General features: G+C 33.5%; 1 protein-coding gene across 2 annotated transcripts in view; it reads right to left on the bottom strand.

Annotated features, from left to right (window-relative positions):
- The window catches only part of SLC9B1 (solute carrier family 9 member B1), a 34,725-nt gene extending 13,257 nt beyond the window's left edge, over positions 1–21,468 (bottom strand). Inside the window, exons 1-3 of one of the 2 annotated variants that reach the window (XM_077755757.1) lie at positions 21,331–21,468; positions 19,990–20,132; positions 18,244–18,371 (exon numbers count right to left, since the gene is read on the bottom strand). In XM_077755757.1, coding sequence (XP_077611883.1) covers positions 18,244–18,371; positions 19,990–20,132; positions 21,331–21,397 — 338 coding nt within the window. In that variant the 5' untranslated portion in view covers positions 21,398–21,468. The remainder of the gene's footprint in view (positions 1–18,243; positions 18,372–19,989; positions 20,133–21,330) is intronic. The other variant, XM_077755756.1, reaches the window with a different exon arrangement.
- Positions 21,469–26,192: the final 4,724 nt, after the last annotated feature.

A 26,192-nucleotide genomic window follows, 5' to 3' on the forward strand; every position in this document is an offset into this window, starting at 1 on the left:
TGGATCATGGCCTGAGCTGAAGTTGGATGCTTAACCGACTGATCCTCCCAGGTGCCTCCATATGGTATACTTCTAAAAATGCTTCAAGCCCAGAAATGGCAGATGTTAGGAGCAGCAGGGATCTCTGAAGAAATCCAATGGGTGATTATTTGGAATACCACTGTAAGAACGGCCAGACAAATGTACTCTCCATCCTACTTCTAACTCTTGAAAAAGTTGATAAAGAACAGAGATGTCTGCCCCAAAGAAGGAACAATGAATGTGGGCACCTAAATTACAAAGGCAAATGAGAAAATTCCTGGGGGTATGATAACATGCATGAGGAAAGGGGAAACTCCTGCTCAGAACGTCTTTGTTGGTATATCCCATTCAGTACTTTACCTCATCTCTTCCACGTTCACTTTATAAAGACCAAAGTATATACCTTGTGTAGAGATGTTATTGGTGCCCCAGTAGAACCCATTTACCAGGCCCGTGCACACAGCCCCCAGCTGCTACTGTTGGCTGCTAACCCACAACACCTGCAGGTTTCTAGCAGCATTACCCTCCTTAGAAGAGCTTACTTGGGGATGCTAAGGAGGTTCTCCTCCAACTCCTTCTTCCAGACAGCTCCTGTCAATTACTAACTGATGTGAGGGTCTGACAGTTTAGTGCCTTTGCCTCTGACTGTACAGTCTTTCTGATTGAGAGAGCCTAGAATTCTCTGAAAACACTTATTTGTCTAGTTCAGTTGTTTCTGAACTTTACTGCACATTTGAATCACCTGGTATATGATTTATCTGTAGCTGCTTAACAAATTATCCCCAAATTTCATAGCTTAAAATAACAAACACTTATTATCACACACACCTTCTGTGGGTCAGGAATCTGGGTGTGGCTTAGTTGGATGCCTCTGCAACAAGGTCCTCATGAAGTGTGTAGGAGAAGATCTACTTCCAATTTCACTCACATGGCTATTGGCAGGCTTTCAATCTTTTGTTATGGGGGCTTCTCAACAGGCTACTCACAATATGGCAGCTGGCTTCCCCCAAGAGAAGCAATCAAAAAGAATGGAAGAGAGAACACGCAAAATAGAAGCCATATTCTTCTCATGACCTAATTTTAGAATTGACATCCTACCACTTCCATTATATTTTGTCCATTAGAAGCAAGTCAGGTAAGTCCAGCCCATATTCAAGAAGAGGGTATTACAGGGTATTTGGATGGCTCAGTTGGTTAAGTAAGGGACTTTGGCTCAGGTCATGATCTTGCCATTCAGAGTTTGAGCCCCATGTCAGGATCTGTGCTGACACTTTCAGAGCCTGGAGCCTGCTTCAGATCTGTGTCTCCCTCTCTCTCTGCCCCTCCCCTGCTCACACTCTATCTCTAAAATAAAATTTTTTTTAAAAAAAGAAGAGGGTATTACACAAAAGTGTAAAATACTAGATAGCAGGGATCACTGGGAATGATCTTAGAGGTTGACTACCATGTACTTGGGTATTTTTAAAAACACTGATGCCTAGCTCTCATTCTTTTTTTTCTTTATTTTGAGAGAGGAAAAGAGAGAGTGTACACAGGTGAGCTGCGTGAGGGGCAGAGAAAGAGGAGAGAGAGATTTCGTGCTGTCAGCACAAGCCTGATGAGGTGCTTGATGTGGGGCTCAATCCCACGAAGCATGAGATCATGACCTGAGTCAACATCAAAAGGCGAACAATTAACTGACTGAGCCACCCAGGTGCGCCTGCCTGGATCCCATTCTAAGACATACTGATCTAAGACCAGTCTTTGACCTGAGAATTAGGATTAAAAAAAATTTTTTTAATTGTGGCAAGAAACATATAAAATTTACCCTCTTAACTATTTTTAAGGCATAGTTCAGTACTGTTAACTATAATTCACATTGTTGTATAAGGATCTCCAGAACTTTTTTGTCTTCCAAAACTAAAACTCCATATCCATCAAACAACTCCCTTTCCATTGTCCATCACCTAAGCCCCTGAAAACCATCAGTCTACTATCTGTTACCAGGATTTTGACTACTCTAGATATATCAATGGAATCATACAGCATTTTTCCTGGCTGATTTATCTCAGCATAATGTCCTCAAGGTTCATCTATGTTGTAGAATGTGACAGGATTCTATCTATAATTTACAGGTAAATAATATTCCATTTTAGGTATATGCCACATTTTCTTCATCCATTCATCTGTCAATGTGGGGTGCTTCCACTTCTTGGCTATTGTGAATAATGTTCCAATAAACATGGATGTGCAAATATCTCTTTAAGATCTTGCTTTCAATTCTTTTGTATATATACCCAAAAGTGGGATTACTGGATTACATGGTAATTCTATTTTTGTTTTTTTAAGGAACTTCCAACCTGTTTTCCATAGCAACTGCTTGTTTTATATTTCCAACAACAAAGCACAATGGTTCTCATTTTTCCACATCTGTGTCAATCTTTTTGTGTTATTTTCTCTCTCTCCCTCTCTCTTTTTTTTTTTTTAAGATTTTAAGTAATCTCTACACCCATCATGGGGTTTGAATTTATATCACCAAGATCAAGAGTTGCATGATCTTCTGAGTGAGCCAGTCAGGTGCCCATATTTTGTTTTTTTTTTTTTTTGATAATGACCATCCTAATAGGTGTGAGCTTTTATCTCTCATTGTGGTTTTGACTTGCATTTCTCTAATGATTACAGATATTGAATACTTTCATATGCTTGTTGGCTATTTGTATATTTTCTTTGGAGAAATTTCTATTCAAGTCCATTACCCATTATTAAAGGCAAAAGATTTATACGATCTGAAGAGAAACCAGAGTATCCATTGCCCATTATTAAGTCCATTTTTTTAAATTGTTGAGTTGTAGGAGTTGTTTATATATTCTGAATATTGATCTTTTCACATATAGTTTGCAATTATTTTCTCCCATTCTGTGTACTCTTTACACTTTGTTTTCTTTGCTGTGCTGAAATTTTTAAGTTTCACCCTGCCTCATCTATTTTCATATTTTTTGCCTGTGCTTTTAGTTTCATATTCAAGAAATGATTGCCAAATTTAAGGTCATAAAAGTTTTACATGTGGTTTGTTGGATATAGTGTTCTTGGTTGGCAGGTTTTTTCTTTCAGCATTTTGAATATATCATCTCATTCTCTTCTGGTATAAAAGGTTTCTGCTGAGAAATCCTATTTTATGGGTGATCTCGCTTTTCTCTTGATGTTTTAAGATACTCTTTTCTTCTCCCTCTTTCTGTATTTTTTGACAGCTTGAGTATATGTCTCAATGTGGGTTTCTTTAATCTTATTCTAGTGGAAATTCTTTGAGCTTCTTGAATTTATATATCTATTTCCTTCCTCAAATTTGGAAGTTTTGGCAGTTATTTCTTTAAATAGGTTTTTCTCAACATTTCTCTCTCTCTTCTCCTGGAGGTCTCATAATGTGGAGATTAGTCCATTAAGGGATTTAATCGTATCCCTTAAGTCTCTTAGGATCTCTTTACTTCTCTTTGCTTTTTTGCTTCTCTGACTTGATAATTTCAAGTGACCAGTCTTTAAGTTCACAGGTTCTTTCTTATGCTTGATACAGTATGATTTTGATCCTCTCTAGTAAAATTTTCAACTTAGTTATTGTATTCTACAGCTCCAGAATTTATTTTTTTGCTTTGTACAGATTCTACATCTTTGTTGGTATTCTCATTTTGTTTATACATTATTTACCTGATTTATTTTAGATTTTCTGTGTTCTCTTTTAACTCATTAAGCATCTTTATGATGGTTATTTTGAATTATTTGGTGGGTAATTCATACATTCCCATTTGTTTAGGGTTGATGTCTGTAGTTCTATTTTATTCCTTTGATGGAGCCACGATTTGGATATTTGAAAAAACAGCCACTTCTTCCTGTCTTTATGAACTGTTTTTCAATAGAGAAAGTTCTTCACTAATCAGCTCAGCTAGAGATTCTGGAGGTCTTTCAAACATTTCTGGGATGCACCTTCTCAGGGTTGGGTAACTTTTCCAGCTGAAAAGTTTTGTCTTTTTCTACTCCAGAGCACCCCTAATGTCTGCTGCACCATTGCAACATCTCTGGAGCTATAGAAACTATAGGACTCACCTTTGTTTTCAATGTACCTCAGGTATCCAAAGTGTGCCACTCTTTTTTCTGCCAGCAATCTGAGTTGGATGAGACAGAAACCAGTCCCTTGGCTCAAAATGCCAAAACAGAGACACATGCTCCAGCTTTTTTCTTTCCTTCCTGACAGATAAGCCAGGGGTTGAGAGTTTTCTTGATTGCCTTTGCTAAGCAGGGAGGGGATGAGGTATGGTGGGTAAATACAAGGAAATGTCTTAACTGCTCCAGTGTGTCTCTTCTTGACCTTGAACTTGGATAGGATGCTGTAACCTCTCAAGTGGTTTCTGGAGTTCTCACAAACACAATTTGGTTATTATGTTTTTAAGTCAGTATTGTGGGAGAAGGACAGCCTGAGGCTTCCTATTCTGCCAATCTTGCTGACATTACCTTACTGATTGTTGGGATTTTCAAAATCTCCCAAGGAAATTTTAATGTATAGCAAAGCTTGGAAACCACTGATTTACCCCATAGTCTATGTGGCTTCCTTCACTCAGAATTTTCAGCTGAGACATCTCTTAATACATTACCATATAAGAGTCTTAATCTCAGCCTGAGCTTCTAGACACCTTGCTTGGCAACATGATTGGGCTATTCCCTGCAAGAAGGCAAAAACCATAGATAAAGATAAAGCAATAATAAGCTAATAGGAAGTTTAAAATACAAAAATGAGCCCCCATTAAAGTATTACAAAATATTAGGGATATCTATCACTTTGAATTGAGGAACCATGTTCATTAAGTGGAAAAAAATTTATACCTGTAGCAAGGAAGCAAAGAAAACATGATGTCAGAATAACTATAAATATCCTCTGAATCATGAAAGTATACTGAATCTATCCATAAAATTTTAATGATAGTTCCTAGAAATTAACAATAAATTCTCCAAATTAAAAAAACAGAGATGTTATAAACATAGCTAAAGAGTGACTTAATAAGCTAGAGAACCGTGCAGAGAAAAATTTTCCCATGTGTACTGCAAAAAGGTAAGTACATAAAAAGTATAAAGAAAACTTAATAGGTATAGAGGAGGGAGTTACAAAAGGATATAATAAAAAAGAACTGACAAAAGATAAAAGATATAATCAAGACCTGATAGATATAAAATCCTCTGATTGAAACATCACATCAAATATTGAACATTTTAAAAAGATTCATATGATTATATTAAGGAATTGTTGTTAATTTACTTAGAAAAATGCTGTTAACTATTAGAAATGCATTCTATAGGATATAGGGGTGAAATATCATCATGCCTGTAATTTACCTTAGGATTCCTTAGGGGCTGTTAAGTTTTAATTAAGGATATTTGGGTGTTTGCTACTCTTGTACATGCTTGAAAAAATTCACTAAAGAAAAAGATCTATCTGAGACTGTTCTTTTCAAATTTTAATATGAAAACAAATAACATGAGAATCTCAAGAACATGCATATTCTACTTCAAAAGGCCTGGGATGAGGCCCAGGATTCTGCATTTCTAACAAGCTTTTAGGTGATACTAATGTTGCTGTCCAAGGAATGTACTTTGTATGGCAAGAAGTTTTTAATTGGAAAAATTCAGAAAACCAGGCTTCCAAAGGAAAAAAAAAAAGAAAGATTGGATTAGATTACCTAGAAAAGGAATAATTAGCTTGATAAGAAATTCCTCACAGGCAAAATTATTACAGAGATAACACTGATATCCTTAAAGTACTGAGGGAAAATAATTTTGAATCTAAATTTCAATATTGAGTCATACAGAAGTTATTTTCAGACATGCCAGGATTCAGTTTATCATCCACTGGTCATTTTTAAAAGAACTAGAAGACCAACTCATTAGGAAAAATATTGTGTACAAAATAAAGGAATTAAAAAAAATAAAAGAGTAGCAGCAGCATAGTGTAGACATTAAGAATAAAGGCTCAAAAAAAAAAAAAGACTCAGTAAAAAAGGGGGGTACACCTAAGGTGGCTCAGTCGGTTGAATGTCCGACTCTTAATTTTGGCTCATGTCATGATCTTATGGTTCATGGGATATAGCCTGGCCTGGTAGTATGGAGCCTGCTTGAGATTCTCTCTCTCCCTTCTTTCTCTCTGCCCTTCCTCTGCTTGTGGTCTCTCAAAATAAATACAAATAAACATTTAGAGAAATCACTTAAAAAAATAAATTCTCTAGGAATAGCCAAAGTTCCAGAACTATCTATTTAGTCATCTCAGTTTGTATGAAAAAAAAAAGGGGGAATAAGAATAATACCTATTTCACAGGACTTTGTGAAGATTAAATAAATTATTAATTATTAAGTACTACACAAAGTGCCTGACACATGACAAGCACTATATAAATGTTTGCTACTACTATAATTATCATCTCGAGAAATAATAATGAGCATCGAAATTCATTGCTAAATCTATAGAAGTATTTATTGTAAAGAAAACTTAAAAATAACCTTAGATGAAAATTCTAGATTCTATCAACTGGTGAGGAAATATATGAGGAAGTGGAAGAAAATGAAAACATGCCATAGTTTTAAGTATACTTTTCCAAAATTATAGGTAATCACTAGGAGAATGAGTTTGTAATTTCTAAATATTAAAGGAATATACAAAAGTGTAACAAAGAAAGTACTAGTAATCCAACAAAAAGTAGGAAAAGTATAAAAGGAATAAAACTCACAGGAATGTGTAATATTTTAAAAGTGAAATAAAAGCAAGGTTAAGGCAAAATTGACCTACAAGGAATTAGTTGGATGGACCTGTTAAGACATACACTTTTTGAATGAATTTTAAAAATTTAGTTCTGATTTGTTAGTAAGAAATACACCTAACACAAATGGTATATAAAAGTTGAAAATTATAAGTATGATGAATAAGTTGAATTCCATTTCATAGATGAAAATTTGGTTTACATTAGAAAATTAATCAACATAATTCACCAGTATAGAAGGAAGAAACAATTCATATTATTTCAATGAAGCAAAACAATTTATTTGATAAAATTTAACACCCATTTACAATAAAAATTTAGGAAACCAAGAATGGAGGGAAGCTTCATTAATGTAATTAAGGGTAGTTACAAAAAACTTATGACAAATATAGAATCAAGACAAAGATACCTACTATCACCTCTTATAATCACCATTATATTGAACAGCCTAATAAATACCATAAAGAAAGAAAAATAAACGGTATACTTATTGGAAAGAAAGAAGTACAACTGTCATTACCACAGATGACATAGCTGTACATGTAGAAAAAACAAGGCAACCTATCGATAAATTTGAATTGATGAGCACAGCAAGGTTGCTGGAGACAAAAGCAATATGTAAAATAAATAATATTTCTAACTACCAATAACAAATAATATTAAAAATGTAGTAGTACTATTTATAATTTCATCAAAAACTATCAATGCCTAGGAATAAATCTAATCTAATAAATCTACATAGGACCTCTATGTAGGAAATAAAAACACCTGATTAAGAAAAAATAGAGAATACCTAAATAAATGGAGGGGAAGACCATGAGCGTGGATTGAATAATTCAATATTATAAATGTATCGGTCATCTCTTGATAGAACAATATAATTTCAATCAAAATTTTTTGGTAAAAATTGCCAAACTGGTTATAAATTTGTATGGAAATACAATGAATTCACTATGAATAGTGAAGACACTTTTGGACATCATAAAAGTGAGAGTTTTGTTCTGCAAGATATAAAGACTTATTCTAAAACTGTTGTAATTAACACAGAAGATAGACAAATAGACCATTGGCTAAGAATAGAGAGTCCAGAAACAGACCCATATTTATCTGGATACATTATTTATGACAAAGGTTGCACTATAAAGCAGTGGGACTGGAAGAAGTGTTTTTTTTAAATCAATAGTGCAGGGTCATTTGTATATTCCTAAATCTACTGCAGAGAAGTGGGGAGAAAGAAGAAACTTGACCTTATCTCCTACTAAACATAAAATCAGATTAAGGTAGATTATGGATTTATATGTAAAAGGTAAAATAGTAAAATTACTAGAAAACAATATAGAGAATATCTTTATGACTTTGAATATGGAATGACTTCTTAAACAAAAAATACTAAGAATGAAGAAAAAGAATGACAGATTGGGCTACATTAAAATCAAGAATTTCTACCATTAAGAGAGAGAAAAGGGTAGTTTGTGAATGAAAAAAAGTATTTGTAACATACTTAACACAGGACTAGTATCAGAATATGTTAAGAACTCCTACCAATAAATCAGAAAAAATAACAATCAAAAACCCATCAGAAATATCGGAAATAACTTAACAGGAACTCTTCAGCCTTATTAGAAATCAGGATAATAGGGGCGCCTGGGTGGCTTAGTCGGTTAAGCGTCCGACTTTCGCTTAGGTCATGATCTCGCGGTTTGTGGNCAGGATAATAGAAAGAAAATCCCAATGAGCTATCACAACACACCCATATGAATAGTTCAAATTAAAAAGACTGATGATTCCAAGTGTTGGCAGCGTTTGAAATAACAGCAACTCTTATTTACTACTGGTAGAAATGTAAATTAGGAATTCTGAAAAAATATTTTGTCATAATCCAAAGTTTTAAACATGTAGTTACTCCATGACCCAATGATTCAACTCATAGTTAAGTACCTTTAGAAAACTGTGTACCAAGAGTTATTTACAAGAATGTAAGAGCATTACTAATAACAACCCCAACTAGGAATAGTGCAAATTCCCACTGAAAATAGAATGCACAAATATACTAGTATATTCATACAATGATATACTATACAAAAAAGAAAGTGAACTATGTTCACATGCAATAACATGGACGAATCTCAAATATAATGTTGAATTAAAGAGCAGACACAAAAGAATATATACTATATGGTGTTATTTATATAAAGTACATGCAAACTAAATTATAGTGTCAGAAGTTAGTATAGTGGTTATCTGTGGAGAGGATGGAGAGAAGTGATTAGCAGAGAGCATAAGGACACTTGTGGCATATTCGCAGTGCTATACTTCTTTACCTGCGTGATGGTTACATGAATATTCACTTTTTAATTATTCAAGGAACTGTACATTCATGTACTTTACACTTTTCTGTATGTGAGTTAGACTTCAATAAAAAGTTTAAAATTTAAGAATGGAGAAATTCATTTCAAATAGGGTGCCCACAACAAAGCAGGAAGAGAAATATTAATATCTGACAAACTAGAATTCAAGATAGATAAGAATTACAATTAGTGAGAAGGATATGTTGAGTGTAGAGATTACTTAAAAATAAAATCTTAAAAAAAAAGAATAGTAGTAGATGTACCATTATCTAAATGATCAATATATGAAGTTAGAGAAGATGGCATACTCAAAATAATAAGGAAAATAAATTTCCCTTAATTAAAGGTAAATGACCTTAAATCTAAATAAAAGGTTCACAGGAAACAGAATAGCCCATATCTAAATAATTTATGGTAATATTTAAGAAAATAAAAAACAGAATATTCTTAAAACTTCCAGAGAGAAAGTATATTTACAAAAGAATAAGAATTAGATTGACACCAGACTTTTCAATAGCAAGGTTAGATACAAGGAAAAAACAGAACAGTTTTTAAAAGTTCAAGGAAAATAATTTTGAATATTTACTTATTTATTCATTTATTTATTTATTTTTAAGACTTTTTTTTAAAGTAATCTCTATGCTGAATATGGTGCCTGAACTCATGATACCAAGATCAAGAGTTGCATGCTCTACCAACTAAGCCAGCCAGGGGCCCCCATTTTGGACATTTTAAAATCAGCCTAATAGCCATTCAAATATGAAGTTTTTATAATACTGTGAAAATATTCACAAGCATACAAAGTTTCAAAAGATTTGTCACACAAAGACCCACGTTAACAATACTTTTGGTTAAAGTACTCAAACGGGAGGAAAAATGAATCCAGACGTTGCTGCAAAAGAAATACAAATTAAGGATATTCAAATAGCTTAGTAACTTCTATACTTATCTTTATTTTAAAAAGGAAAAAAATAAGATGAAAGAAAATTTATATTGACTATTTAACTTGCATTAAATTGCTAGATATTGACATGAAGGGGTTTGAGGCAGTCTTAGCAAAATAATAACATGATCATAAATAGAGCAAAGATAGGAAGGGGTTAGGAGTAGAAAAAATAAAAATAAGGCAAAGATAGCATAAGAAAATAAACCACAGTTCACTTTCATTTATGATCCTAAATAGGAGCAAACTGAATATATTAGTTGATTAAGAAAATAAAAATGACCAAGTAGGTAAGTGTATGGATGGCTCTGCATTAGGAAACTCTGCCAGTATAATTCATAACATCAGATTGAAGGGAAAAAATGATACTACTTTTTTTATTAAGAGGCAACCTTTTGACAAGGTTCAGGAAACTTTCCTTAACCTAATAAAAAGCATTTACTATCACCCTACTGTAAACATCATATTAATGACAAAGCATTAGAATTCTCATTAAAATTATATTAAAAATAGAAACATCTCTTTTTTTTCCATTACTAATATTCACATTGATGGGATATTCAATTGAGCACAATAAAATAGAGATAACAGTATAAACACTGGTAAAGGAAATAACAGAAGTTTATTTAAAGACAGGATGTTCATATAAGAACTAAAAGTACTGATATGAACATTCATCAGGATAGTCATATATAAAATCAACCTTTAAAAATCAGAAGTAAGACATCTGTTTACTGCTGTAAAAGAATATAGGTTCTGTAATTACCATCCTACTGAAAGCACCTGGAAACTCAGACGAAAAATAACAAACAACTATTTTCAGACATTGGACAACAGTCAGTACAGGCCTGTTACAAATGAGAAAAGGGAAACAAAGGAATTAAACTTCACGATTGCCCAGGTTTTCTGCTTGGGAGCAATTCCAAGGCTGTGGTGGAGAGAAACCAAACAAAGCCCAACAAATTTGCTGAGTTGAGGAGAAAAGAGTCTAGGGAAGCCAAGGCAGCTAAAATTTTCAGAGCAGAGTACTTGAGGGAGGGAAAGACAAAAAGAAATGTCCAGAAATTGGCATGAAGGGCTCCCTGTGTCTTTGGTTGAATACTAGTGAGTGCAAACATGGAGTAAAACCCCATAAATTTAGACATGTACAGCTCATAAAGAAAGATTACTAATGATCAGTAAGATGAATAATTTCTAGAGCTCACAGAAGACTGGGAAAACCTTTGGGTTCCCACCAACTGGAGTGGAGATACCTCATCAAACACATAGGGCATTCAGTAGAGATTCAGAAGGGGCACACCTTAGAAGCCCTACAGTAAGGCTACTCTAGATAACCCCTAAAAGATCTTAAAACAAGACTTGAAAGGATCAACTAATGAATAAATAATTTTAGCTGCCTTCTGGGACAAAATCTAACACTCCAAATAAAAATTACAAAACCCAGATTTCAGCAATGTAAAACCTACAAAATCTAGAATCTGTTCACTAGACACATGAAGAGGAAGGAATGTAACCTACAACAGGGGAAAAAAATCAGTTAATACATATAGATCCACAAATGACAGCAATGAGGGAAATAGTAGATTAATATATTAACACAGTAGTTATAAATATGTTACATATGGAATGTATAAATATGTTCCTTAAGAATTTAAAGGAAAACATGAACATAATGGGGGGAAAGTGGCAGACAGAATAAAGAACCAAATGGAATTTTTGGAAATAAAAATGCAGTATCAGATGGAAACAACCTAGGTTTCTGTCAATGGATGCATGGATAAAGATATGATATGTATATATGTGTGCAATATATATGCAGTGGACTATTATTCAGTCATGAGAAAGAAAGAAATCCTGCCATTTACAACATGGATGGACCTTAAGGACATTATACTAAGTGAAATAAGTCAGAGAGAGAAAGACAAAACCTGCATGATCTCACGGTGGAATCTAAAAAAGCTGAATTCATAGAAATAGAGTAAAATGGTAGTTACTAGGGTCTGGTGCATGGGAGAAATGGAGAAATATTGGTTAACAGAATATATACTTGCAATTATAAGATAAATAAGTCTTGGGGATCTGATGTACAGCATGGTGATTATAATTAATAACACTGTATTATATACTTGAAAGTTGCTACGGGAGATGATCTTAAAAGTTCTCATCACACACACAAAAAACAGTAAGTATGTGACAAGATGGAAGTGTTGACTAATGCTATGTTGGTAGTTGTTTTGCAATATACTAGTGTATCAAGTCAACACATTGTACACCTTAAACTTACAAAATGTTATATGTGAATCATTTTCTCAATAAAACTGGAAAGAAATGTAAGTTGGCTTATGACCAAAGAAATGCAGTATCTGAATTATAAAAAAATTCATTGATTAGGATTGATGAAGTTTAAACACTGTAGAAGAAAAGATCAATGAACTTGAAGACATAGCAATAGAATATATACAAAATGAAGTACAAGTAGTCCAAATGTCCATCAGTAGATGAATGGATAAAGATGTGATATATATATATATATATATATATATATATATATATACACACACAATATGTATATATATATATCACAATATGTGTATATATATATATCACAATATGTATATATATATATCACACACAATGGAATATTGTTCAGCCATAAAAAAAGAATGAAATCTTGCCATTTGCAACAACATGGATAGAGCTAGAGAGTATAGTGCTAAGCAAAATAACTCAGTCAGTGAAAGACAATACCATATGACTTCACTTATATGTGGAATTTAAGAAACAAACAAACAAAAAATGAGCAAAGAAGAGAGAAAGACAAACCAAGAAACAGAGTCTAAAGAAAACAAACTGATGATTAGCAGAGGGGAGGTGGGAAGGTGGGATGGGTGAAATAGGTGATAGGGATTAAAGAATACACTTACCATGATGAAAACAAAACAACAAAAACAAACAGAAAAAGGGCAAATATGGAAACAATAGACACGGAGCAAAACATGAGTAAGGAAGGTCCAAGGTAATGCTCTTCATTTTTTTGGGGTGGTGGTGGTGGAAGGATGATTTATAATGGTAATTTTTCATGCTTTTGGATGCTTCAGCATTTGAAACCCAAAGTTATATATATATAAAAGCAAATCATCTCACTGAAAACCCATTAGGCACAAAATAGAATGCTCAAAATATACTTCCTAACAGAAGTAACCTATTAAAAGCCAACTTCTCTTGAACAAATAGTGCTCTGTTTATATAAAATGGGTATAAAATCAGATACTGTTACCTTATGTAATTACACATCTGCCTAGGTAAAGAATAAAGAAATTCACATTTTTATAGAGTCCAATATACTTAGGTCTATAAATAAAATGCTAATAAAGTAGTATTCTGAGGAAAAAGACCCAAAATGAAGTACAGAGAGTAACATGACTAAAAAAAGCTAATAGAGTATCAGGGACCTACATAATAATATCAAGCAGTCTAACACATGTGTAATTGTAGTTCTAGAATAAGAAAGAGGGGCAAAATATTTAAGAAATAATGGCTGAAAAATATTAAATTTGATGAAAAACTATAGAACCACAACTTTATTGTTTTTCTCAAGTTTTTATTAAAATTTCAGTTGGTTAACATATAGTGAATATTAGTTTCAAGTGTAGAATTTAATGGTTCATGACTTACATAGAGCACTCTGTGCTTAGCACTACCAGTGCCCTCCTTAACCCATCCCCTTGCCCACTCCCCCTTCGTCAATCCTCAGTTTGTTCTCTATAGTTAAGAGTCTATTTTACGGTTTGTCTCCCCCCCCTTTTTTTTTACCCACATGTTCATGTGTTTTGTTTCTTAAATTCCACATGAGTGAAATCATATGATATTTGTTGTTCTCTGACTGACTTATTTCATTTAGCATTAATACTCTCTAGCTCCATCCACATCATTCCAAATGGGAAGATTTCATTCTTTTTTTTTTTATGGCTGAGTGATAGTCCATTGTACATATATATGTATATATATGTACATACAGATATATACCACATCTTCTTTATCCATTCATCAGTCGATAAACACGTGGGCTCTTTCCATAATTTGGCTATTGTTGATAATGCTGCTATAAACATTGGGGTGCAAGTATCTCTTTGAATTAGTGTTCATATAGTCTTTGGGTAAATATCCAGTAGTGAGATTGCTGGATTGTAGAGTAGTTCTATTTTTAACTTCATGAGGAAGCCCCATACTGTTTTCCACAGTAACTGCACCAGTTTTCATTCCCACCAACAATGCACAAGGGTTCTTTTTCTCTGCATCCTTGTCAACACCTATTGTTTCTTGTGTTATTGATTTTAGCCATTCTGATGGGTGTGAGGTGATAACTCACTGTAGTTTTGATTTGTATTTCCCTGATGAGTGATATTAAGCATTTTTTTCATGTGTCTTTTAGTCATTTTTGGAAATATGTCTATTCATGTCTTCTGCACATATTTTAACTGGATTATTTGTTTTTTGGGTGTTGAGTTTTATATGTTCTTTATATGTTTTGGATACTAACTCTTTATCAGATATATCATTTGCTCTCTTGATTGTTTCCTTTGCTGTGCAGAGGCTTTTTTATCTTGATGAGGTCCCAATAGTTTATTTTTGCTTCTGTTTCCCTTACCTAAAACCACAACTTTGTATCACTATACATCCACTAAAAAATGTTAAAATTAAGTAGACAGACACTATAAAGTATTGGAGATTATGTGGATCTAATCTATTGTGACAGAAAATAGATTATGGGTTGCCTGGGACACATGTGAAATTGGCTGGGGGGTCAAGAGAATTTTTGGAGGGGTAAATGAAAGTGTTTGGCATCTCAGTTGTGTTGGTGGTTACATGGGTATATAAATTTGTCAAAACTCAATGAGATGTTCACCAAAAATGAGTGCTCATTCTATTATATGTGAACTACACCTCAATAAAATCAGTAGTCTTCTTATACATCTGCAAAAACTAATTAGAAAATGTTATGAAAAATCTATTAATAATATCAATAAAAAACATAAAACACCTAAGAACAAAACTATGAAGATAGGTCTAGATCTCTCTAAAACTTATAAACATTGTAGAACTTAACATGACACCTAAATAATTGGAGAGGTGTCTCATATTTATGTATTAAAAGCTCTCAATATTATAAAGGTGTCACCTCTCTTCCAAATTAATTTGTTAACTTGCTGCTATACCAATTAAAATATTCTCCGGATTCTTAATTGAACTTGACTAGCTGATTCTAAAATTCATTTGGGAGAATATGAGCTTAGAATGAAAAATGTAAATGAATTTTTTTACATTACAGTATCTTCATTTTTACAGTCAATGTAAATTTTACAGTCAATGTAAAAATGAAGATACTGTTTTAGTAAAGGCAAGATAGTTAAAACTATGTAATAATGACATAGAAATAGACAAAATGGATTGGAAGAAAACAAGAACACAAGCATAAAAACAAATCTCTGGGGCGCCTGCGTGGCTAAGTCTGTTAAGTGTCTGACAATGGCTCAGGTTATGATCTCACAGTTATGGGTTCGAGACCCACATCAGGCTCTGTGCTGTCAACTCAGAGCCTGGAGACTGCCTCAGATTCTGTGTCTTTCTCTCTGCCCCTCCCCAGCTCACACTCTTGTCCTCTCTCTCTCAAAAAATAAACATTAAAAAATTATTAAAAGAAACAAATCTTTGGGATTAGTTACATGACAAAATCAGTATTTCAAATCAATGGGGAAAAGAAAGAACTTTTCCATAAAAGGTGCTGAGGCAACTACCTATTGATGTGGAAAAAGAATGTAGCTAGATCCCCACACAATAAACTCTGGCTGTTTTAAAAGAATTTTTATAAATGCACTTAAAAGTAATAAGAATAATATATAGAAGAATATATTTATGACCATAGGGTAAAAAGGACCTTTTGAATGACACATAGAAAGGCATTAAACAGAAACAGAAGTTTTGATCAATTTGATAATTACATAAAAAAAACCCTCTGGTATACCAAAAGCAGCTATACTCTGCCTCCCCATGCCCTCATTTTTCTTTTTGATTTTCAAGGTCAAGGAATGGTTTTATGTATTTGCTCTTCTATGTGTTAGAAATAATAAAATACCCTTTTTAGATAAAAAAAAAGTCAACATAACTGAAGTTAAATATCTAGCGATATGCTAGGACAAGATATTTGCAATATTTGTACCAAAGCATTGATATAATCAATAAGAAAGAAAAGAATAACTCAACAAAAAAATAGAAAAAGGTATGAACAGCCTCGTATAAAAATACTCAAACTCACTAATAATCACATAAATGCATATTAAAACAAGAAATAATCAATTTTTGTTCACCAAATTGGAAGATATCATAAAGTTTGATAATATCAAGAATTTGCAAAGATTTGAAAGAATAACAGCTATTTTCATACCCTGCTGATGATAGGGCAAATTGGTATGTGTTGAAGGCACTTTGATAGTATTCATCAAAACTGAAACTGCATAGAACTTAGGTAACTATCCTAGAAAAACTCACATTTATGCAAAATGAGACAAATAAAATGCTATTTGTTGGAACACTGTAAATAAAATCTGGCATTATCATACAATGTAACAGTATACAACAATTAAACAAATGAACTACATTTTTCTAAGTGTATAAATCTCAAGAATACTGTTGAGTAGAAAAGAGAAAATTGCAAGCAAAATGATACACTCTTTGATATGATTTATATATTATATACATATATAGTAGATAAATCCGTGGAAAAACAGAGTATTATTTTATGTATTTTAAAATGTATATATGAAAATATACAATCTTTCATATATATAATGAATATATATTCTTCCATGTATATATATACATGAATATGTATATATACATGAATATATATATATATATGAATATATATATTCTTTACAAGCCTGGAATGTTATTTTTAAAGGTCTAGTATGATAACATAAAACTCATAAAAGTTGTTACTTTAGGTAAGGGTATGGGGACTAGGATTTGAAGGCACGGTTAAAAGACTTCTTATTTTTATCTGTAAAGTTCTAATTTTTCAAAAGTAAAATGCATTTAGGCATTTTATAATAAAAAACTAATTTTAAAAAATCCACTGGATTTGGCAGTAAGTATGCAATGGGTGAACTTTACTATACATTCAAGTGGATAAGTGGAGGCAAAAGGTTAATGTATTGTGGAGGCAAAAGGTTAATATATTGAAAAATGAAAAGGGGTTCAGGATCTAGAGAGAGTTATTATAGACTATTGTTTTGAGGAATTTGGACATGAAGAGAAAATGGATAGTGGGTAAAAATAGATGGGACATTGGCTATAGGGAAAGAGTGTTTTTGTTAATATCTATATACAAAATCTCATATATATGTCTATAATATATACATACAATTTATAAGGAAGAGGCCTCTGGATGGGTTAAAATATAGAAATGGATAACCATATAAGAGAGAAGGAATGACTTGATGAAGTGAATCATCTTGCACTAAACCTTTAGGAACTATGCATGTTTGCTAAGGATATGGCTCTGCTTCTGACCAACAACTTTCCAAGGTTTTCTATCAGTGTGAAAAGAATTCTTTTTAATGTTTATCAATATTTGAGAGAGACAGCACATGAGCAGTTGGGGGGGCAAAGAGGGAGTAGCAGAGGATCCCAAGTGGGCTCTGTACTAATAGCAGAGAGCCTGATGTGGGGCTCCAACTTACAAACCATGAGATCATGACCTGAGCCAAAATCAAGAGTCAAACACTTAACAAACTGAGCCATTGAGGTGCTCCAAATAGCTTTTTTAAAAAGTTTATTTATTCACTTATTTTGAGAGAGAGAGAACGTGAGGTAAGAAAGAGCAGAGAGAGAGAATCCCAAGCAGACTACACTGTCAGCAAGGAGCCCAACATGAGGCTTGAATTCACAAACCGTGAGATCATGACCTGAGCTAAAATCAAAAGTTGGATGCTAAACTGACTGAGCTACCCAGGTGCCCCCACTGTGAAAAGAATTTTAATGAGAAGCTTATCTATATAATATTCTGAATATTTTGATAATTAAATCAAAGCAAGCATTAATTTGATAATTAAACCAAGCATTCTTAACTCAATATTTCACAGAGAAAATTAGAAGAAGTTACCCCAAAAGAAATCCCCATTGCCAGGGAAAATTCATAAGGAAGTGGGAAATAACAGCAGTTGAACATGCCTCCATGAGGCACGGACCTACAGCCAATCTTAAACAAACTGTCTTCAAATGCTTCAAAGCCTGAAATATAAAAATAGTCACATTTAGACAACTTATAATGGTGAACAAGAAAATTATTTAAGTAAAATTTGAGATACAGGTGTTTTTTTAAGTAATTAGCTTTTATTAAGCTAAATCTTCCAGATTGTCTCATTGGGTTTGAAATGTGAATATAGCTCATTTTATATGTCATCACAGATTGGGTTACAAACTATTTCATATTTTATAAAACACTGTTGTATCTAAATTATTTCAAAACATCCATTTCTCTGTAATTAAATAACTATTTCTGCCTTCCTTAATCTTTCTTATAAAGAGTATAATGAAAGTATAACCTATAGTTTATTTCTATCAGTTAACCTTTAGAAATGACCTATTTGATTAGTTTAATAATTATAATAGAAAATATCAATGTGCCAAAAGAGAAAGATCATTTAAAAACAGCATAATTCACTAAAAAGGAGAACTTTAAAATTTTCTCAGTGGTTCACATTTTCTACTGGAGAATATAATAAAATTGTCACTGTCTTCATTTATGCTCTTGAGATATTTCCACTAAACTCATACATTTGCTGTCTGATTAGCTGTTATATTTATTCATGAATAGTCACCTTTTTAAAACCCAAATAAATTTATGATTCTCCTAGATTGTGTTTTTTAAAGAAGTATTTTAAAAGATTAGCTTCTACAATAATGTAAAGATAATCAGGAACATACATCTGTGGGGGGAAAACAGTCATTAAACAAAAATATTACCAAAATTCTTAATCTCATTGAAAAACAAAAGTAAAAATTTTTAGGAATGGATCTTACCCTTAATTTATTTTTTAAAGTTTATTTATTTTTGAGAGAGAGCACGGTAGGGGCAGGGAGAGAGGAAGAGAGAGAGAGAGAGAGAGAGAGAGAGAGAGAGACTCCCAGGCAGGCTCTGTGCTGATGTGGGGCTGAATCTCACGAACCATAAGATCATGACCTGAGCCGAAATCAAGCGTCGGACACTTAACTGACTGAGCCACCCAGGCACCACAGTTTACTCNAAATATTACCAAAATTCTTAATCTCATTGAAAAACAAAAGTAAAAGTTTTAGGAATGGATCTTACCCTTAATTTATTTTTTAAAGTGTATTTATTTATTTTTGAGAGAGAACACGGGAGGGGCAGGGAGAGAGGAAGAGAGAGAGAGAGAGACTCCCAGGCAGGCTCTGTGCTGATGTGGGGCTGAATCTCACGAACCATAAGATCATGACCTGAGCCGAAATCAAGAGTCGGACACTTAACTGACTGAGCCACCCAGGCACCGCAGTTTACTATTAACTGAAAAGTAAATAGATCTCCATAGAAAAGCCACAGCTCCCAAACAAAACCAATGCTGTGCAAAGGACATTTATCTCTATGCAAATAATTAAAGATGATTTCTAATAAAGATCTTACATCACAGTTATTTCTCTTCATATCAGTAATGATGATGACCAGAAGTAAAAATTACAAGATGCCAACATTTCTGCAAAATATTTGTTCTTTATCTTACTTTTGCTTACAGACTTCACTTGGAACAGCTATAACAAAAATTCTGCCTCTTTTTCTTTTCTACCAGCCTCTAATATTTAAAATATCCTTAAGATATAGTTGAAAACCTACCTGTGGATCGAGTCCAAGCCCAGCTCGTATTAGAATAATGGTAAGGGCAGTGTTTCTTAAAGTTGAAGACCATGTGTTACTAATATGGATGTAATCACCAAGGAATGGAACATTCCTGATGGCAAAACCTGCCAGTAACATCCCTTAAAAAAAAGAAAATAAAACATGTCTGATTCAGTTCATTTTTCTAAATAAAAAAAAGAAATGTTTAATTTCCCTTCTCCAAACACACTACATCATTACTTTGGTGAAGGGCAGATTATATACAAGTAGAGAAGGCAGCGTAAGTAAAGGAATGGAGATAAGAAATGACATATCTCAAAGGGCTAAAACAAGTGATTCAGTGTTGTTAAACAAAAATGGGCAAGGATTGAGTGGGAAAATGGGCAGGAGGGGCCAGAAAATATAAAGCTAACCCCCCTGCAGCCTCCGTTCCCACTGCTTTTGCAGAGTAATGTACCACAAAAGTTTTAGGAGGGAGGGATATAATGAGTCTTGTATTTTCTATGTGATGATTTTGATGAGTTAGACAGACATAAAACTGGAGGAGAGAACAATTAGAAGGCTCTGCCATAGTCCATGGAAGAGTTGGAAAACAAATGGCCTAAGCTAGGGTAAGAGTAGAAGTTTTGGAGAGAAAAAAAAAGATTCAATGAATACTTAGCAGGTGCTAAAAGGGTGCTGTGGACATAGAAATGGTATTAGCAATAGGATGGAGCAATTATCTCTACTCACAGTGTACGGAATATTTGGGTGTATTGAATACTTAGAAGATATGAGACACCACTGATAGAAGTTCTTCCACTAATTTTCCTCTGTCTAGATGAAGAGTTATATAACAATAGTAATGAAGAAAGAGGATATAAAAATGGTTTGGAAAATGATGCAGCCATGAATATACATAGTGGAAGTGCCCAAACAGCTTACTCAGAAACCATAAACTTTCTGGTGCCCTAGTCATTATAGTATTTAAATCTTGTAATTGTATTTGAGTTAGGTTATTTACAGAAAAATTCAGTCTTTTCCAAATGTTTCATTTTCTATAATATATTTAAATTAATTTTAAAATGTCCTATTAAGCAATAAAGCAACAGGAATCATATATACTATACTTAAATTGTTTCAAAAATATTTCAGAAAAAAAATCTGTGTGCTTGTATACAGAGAGAATAAATACTTCTATAAATGAGCTATATCCACACATATATAGTAAATATATAAAGAAGTTATAAAGATCATATTACATTAAAATATTTCTAAATTACATGTATTCTGACTAGAGTATGTTCATTATTTGCATATAGTCAATAACAAAGAAATAAGAGCGAACTGTACACTTACCAAGGAGAGGTGGAAGTTGAGGCACTGACGGTATTTTAATGAGTTGCAAAACTTTCCCCCCAATCATGGCACTATAAAAAATAATTAATAGTCCAAATAAATTTCCACCAGGGAGAACTTCAGTGGCTGAGAATGACCAGGCTANCATATATCTATATATCTACATAGATATATATGTATATAGATATATACATACAAAAGATGATTCTGTTTTATCAAATATCATATTAATAGCCAGTCCCATATAATGATATATAGCATAGACTAATGTTGCTTTGCTAGTATGGTTGAAGAAATATCTGTTTAACATATATTCCAAAGTCCCTGTCAATTTATGATACAAGTTTTTAACAAAGAATTACTATTTTTAAAAATATTTTAAGGGCTGCCTGGGTGGCTGAGCATCTGACTCTGACTCTTGATTTTGGCTCAGGCCATTATCCCAGGGTCATAGGATCAAGCCGTGCATCAGGCTCAACACTGAACATGGAGCTTGCTTTAAGAATCTCTCTCTCTCTCTCTCCTTCTCTGGTCTTCTCCTGCTTATACATGCTCAGTCTCTCTCTCTAAAAATAAAAATTAAAAAAAAAATAGAAGTATATGTGAATCCTTTACAGTGCTAAACATTTCTCATAATATATGACATTTAAAAAATTCCACGGCAATATGATGAACTTTACTTCATTTTATATTTTAGAGTAGCCTTTGCATCATGAATAAAAAGATAATTGGTTGTGATAAGAATTCTCAAGTTTATAGTAGATGACAGTGGCAGTGTACCAACTTTTTAAAACAGAAGCAGACTAAACCCTTGTGCTGAAAGAATAATTCAGTTGATATTTGGCATAAATTATTAGAGGGAGTTAATTACTAGGAAAAAAGTGAACGTGGTCGTTGGGAGAATATAAAGTATCTTAGGTTATATGTAGGAAGTATAGGTAGATAGTGTGAGTAAGGATATGTTAGTAGACATATTTTGACTGGCAACTAGACACTCAGGAAAGCCCTACTCACTAGGAAATCCATACGTTTCTGCAAAGGACAAGTGGTTACACTGTAAATTGCCATCTGCAAATTAAATAACTACTGTCTTTTACTATAAATCATAATTTCTAATTCTTTTTCAGGTTCTCAGAATAGCTTAAGTGTATTTTTTAGCTGTGATTCTTTTTTGGCTGCATATAACTGGCAGGATAGAAGAGGAGGATTTTGACAAACTCAAGGCAAAAAGTTAGAACTAAGATTCTTGTTCCTCTGCTCTGACTATTGCTACCCACAAAAATGGAACACTTGAAGGACTGCACTCTTACTAAATGGACCAGAAGATACTATTCTACTGACAAAGGGAAAAGACTAGGCAGTTTGTCTTAGCTGGTCTCTAGGTGGCAAAATCACCTCTGGGAATTCATATATAATATTAGGCCTCAACTAACTTAAGGTTAGGTCTCAAATTTATATGATTTGTTTGGTTTGGGAATCCCCAAATCCTAAACACAGCATAAAAAGTATCTTCCCATGGAACTATGCCTTGAGCAATTAATAGATTCTAGTTCAAAATATCCCCAATAGACACTCCTGATTCCAAACTGTATAAACCCCACTGAATCTGAATTTAAGATAAAAACTTATAAAGTAAGAAGTAATTTCCAATGAGTGAAAGTTGAAAGATACAACAAAGAATAGGATTAAGTACCTAAAAACTTCAGCTAATAGAACTATTAGACAGACCCTATAAAGTATGCATTTTCTTTTCTTTCTTTGAAAAAAATTAAAAACATTTTTTTTCATGTTTATTTTATTTTTGAGACAGAGAGAGACAGAACTTGAATACGGGAAGGGCAGATAGAGAGGGAATCACGGAATCCTAAGAAGGCTCCAGGCTCTGAGCCGACAGCACAGAGCCCGACGCGGGGCTCGAACCCAGGGACCGCGAGATCATGACCTGAGCCCAAGTCAGCTGCCCAACCAACCGAGCCACCCAGGCGCCTCTAAAATTTTTTTAAAAAAGTATTTCTTTCTTTTTGAGAAAGAGACAGAGTGTGCACAGGGGAAGGGCAGAGAGAGAGAGAGAGAGACGGAGACACAGAATCTGAAGCAGGCTCCAGGCTCTGAGCTGTCAGCACAGATTCCAATCTGGGGCCCAAATGCACGAACCTGAGATTATGACCTGAGCCAAAGTCAGAAGCCTAACCGATTGAGCCACCAAGGTACCTCCTTTTCGTTCTTTTAAAAAATTTTTTAATTTATATTTGGGAAAGTGCAAGCAGAAGAGGGGTAGAGAGAGGGGGGCAGAGGATCCAAAGTGGGCTCTGTGCTTGATAGGCTGACAGCAGAGAACCCAGTGTGGGGCTTGAACTCACCAACTGCAAGATCATGACCTGAGCTGAAGTCAGGCGCTTAACCGACTGAGCCACCCAGGCACCCCTGAAGAGAGAAATTTTGCAAACTGGAAGATATGAGGAAATTACTTAGAATTTTGCATAAAAAGAAAAAATGAGATGGAAAGTATGAGATGTTTCAATTTTGGAAAAGGTATAAAATGCATCTAATTCTAGTTCCAGAAACAGAAGAGAAGTAGTAAAGAAGAGAGAATATTTAAGAAAATAATAGGCTTAAAATTTTATGCTTAAAAATTATGCTTTTAACCATTTCTGTATTGATTTGGACACAGGAAACAAAATGAGTTCTCACTCAGGACTAAATTAAAATAGATACTTAGACGTAATGTTGAGAAACCACAGACCACCAAAGACAAAAATGAGGTCTTAAAGAATCCAGAGAGAAAAAGATAATCATAAAAAAAAAATAAACACCGGAGCAGATTATCAAATCTCAATAGCAACAATGGAAGGTGGACAATAAAGTCTTCAAAGTGCAGAGATAAAATATCCAATGTTGAATTCTGCAGCCAGCTATCATTCAAGCAAAAAACAAATTAAAGATATTGTCAAGTTAATATATCTAAGAACATATTCCATTTTCACTGAAAACAAAAACTATTAAAGATATGTTTTAGGAATAAGGACATAAGAACAAAAAGAAAGATGTACAAAGAAATCTGTAAACATGTAGGGTAGTCTAACCACTTTTTGAACACATTGTTAATCAAAATGGCTAATCAGGGTATATGAAAATAAGTGGGGAGGTGGTTGTCAATAATGATGACCTGAAGAGATAGGCAATTTATCTCAACAAAAATATCCCTCCATATAAAACTGTAAACAACAACAACAACAACAACAACAAAGCAATCATATTAGGACCCTGAAAATTGACCACTGACAGTTACCAAATTGAGAAGCATTTATTCTTTAAAAAAAAAAAAAAAAAAAGCTAGCATTTTGGGAAGGGCTGGTTAAAGTCTGAGACTTTCCTGCCTGGGATTGCTATTATTCCTACCCTCATTTCCCCAACTTACTTCATTTGGGAAAAACTGTAGTTTTACCACCATAGCGCTAGCAAGCTCTCCTTGTTGTGAGAGGAGGTGGGATAGATTTGATATGGAGTGGAGGGAGAAAATCCATAACTTTGCTGGGTAGAAGTTGCAGATTGGTTTCATAATAGACAGAGAAAATATGCCATGGTGCTAGTTTGAGGTTGCAGTTCAAGTTTAGATGAGTGGCAGAGACAGTAAAAATTTAACTGGGAGATCTTGGATATGACAGAATCACAGAAGGTTGAGGTGAGTTCTCCACATACGCATGGCTGATTGGATGTATGTGCATGCAAGTACAGAGAAGATTCCCGAGAGTATGGCAAAAAGTAAAAAATTATGTGAGACTTCAATCCACCTACAGGATCACTTGGCAGAGTGTGGAAGCCTAACTGGCTTGAACACAATGTCTCCCTCAAATCATTAGGCAACTATTAAGCTATGCAGACAAAAGAGAAATCCCTAGGAAGATAGGCTAAAAACAAATAAGTAAAAAGTAAGACATCAGCTACTGTAAAACCATGGCACAGAATGATTTCACAGTTTAATTACATGCAAATTACACAAACAACAACGAAAACCTTAAAAATATAAATTGAATTCAAAGTTGCCATATGTGTAAGTAAAATGTTTAATTTTCAGCCCAAACTTACTAGATATGCAAAGAAATGGGAAAATACAACCCACATTCAGGATGAAAAAACAGTCAGTCAATAGATACTGAGTGAATAAGTCCAGGTGCTGGATTTCCCAAGTTTTCAAAACAGATATTATAAATATGTTCAAATAATGAAAATGGGACAATATCAATTAAAAGAGAATATCAATAAAGAGATAAAATTTATTTAAAAATGGAAATCTGGAATTGAAATGTATAAGAATTGAAATGAAAAGTTGACTAGAGAGGCTCAACAGCATATTTGATCTTGTGAAAGAAAATATCAGTGAACTTGACTATATGTCAATAAAGATTAATCAATCTGACAAACAAAAGGAAAAAAGGAAAAAAGAAAAATGAATAGAGCCTCAGACACCTATAGGATACCATCAAGAGTACTAACATATGCATAAAGGAAGTCCCAGGAGTAGAAGAGAAAGATAGAAAGGGCCAGAAAAATACTTGAAAATATAATGTCTATAAACCTCTCAAAGTTACTAAAAAACATTAACTTATAGATTAAGAAGCCAACAAATTCCAAGTAGAATAAGCACAAGAGATCCACACCTAGAGACATCATCATCATCAAATTTCTGACAATAAAATACAAAAGGAAAATCTTGGAAGTAGCAAGAAAATGACTCCGGGGAACAATAATTCAATTAACAGCAGCATTTTCATCAGAAAAAATAAAGGCCGAAAGACAGTAGGTGACATTTCAAAGATGTAGGAAAAAACCTATCAATTAAGAATTCAATATCTAGTAAAACA

This window comes from Crocuta crocuta, unplaced genomic scaffold (genome assembly GCF_008692635.1).
Source record: "Crocuta crocuta isolate KB4526 unplaced genomic scaffold, BGI_CrCroc_1.0 scaffold92, whole genome shotgun sequence".
Taxonomy (NCBI): domain Eukaryota; kingdom Metazoa; phylum Chordata; class Mammalia; order Carnivora; family Hyaenidae; genus Crocuta; species Crocuta crocuta.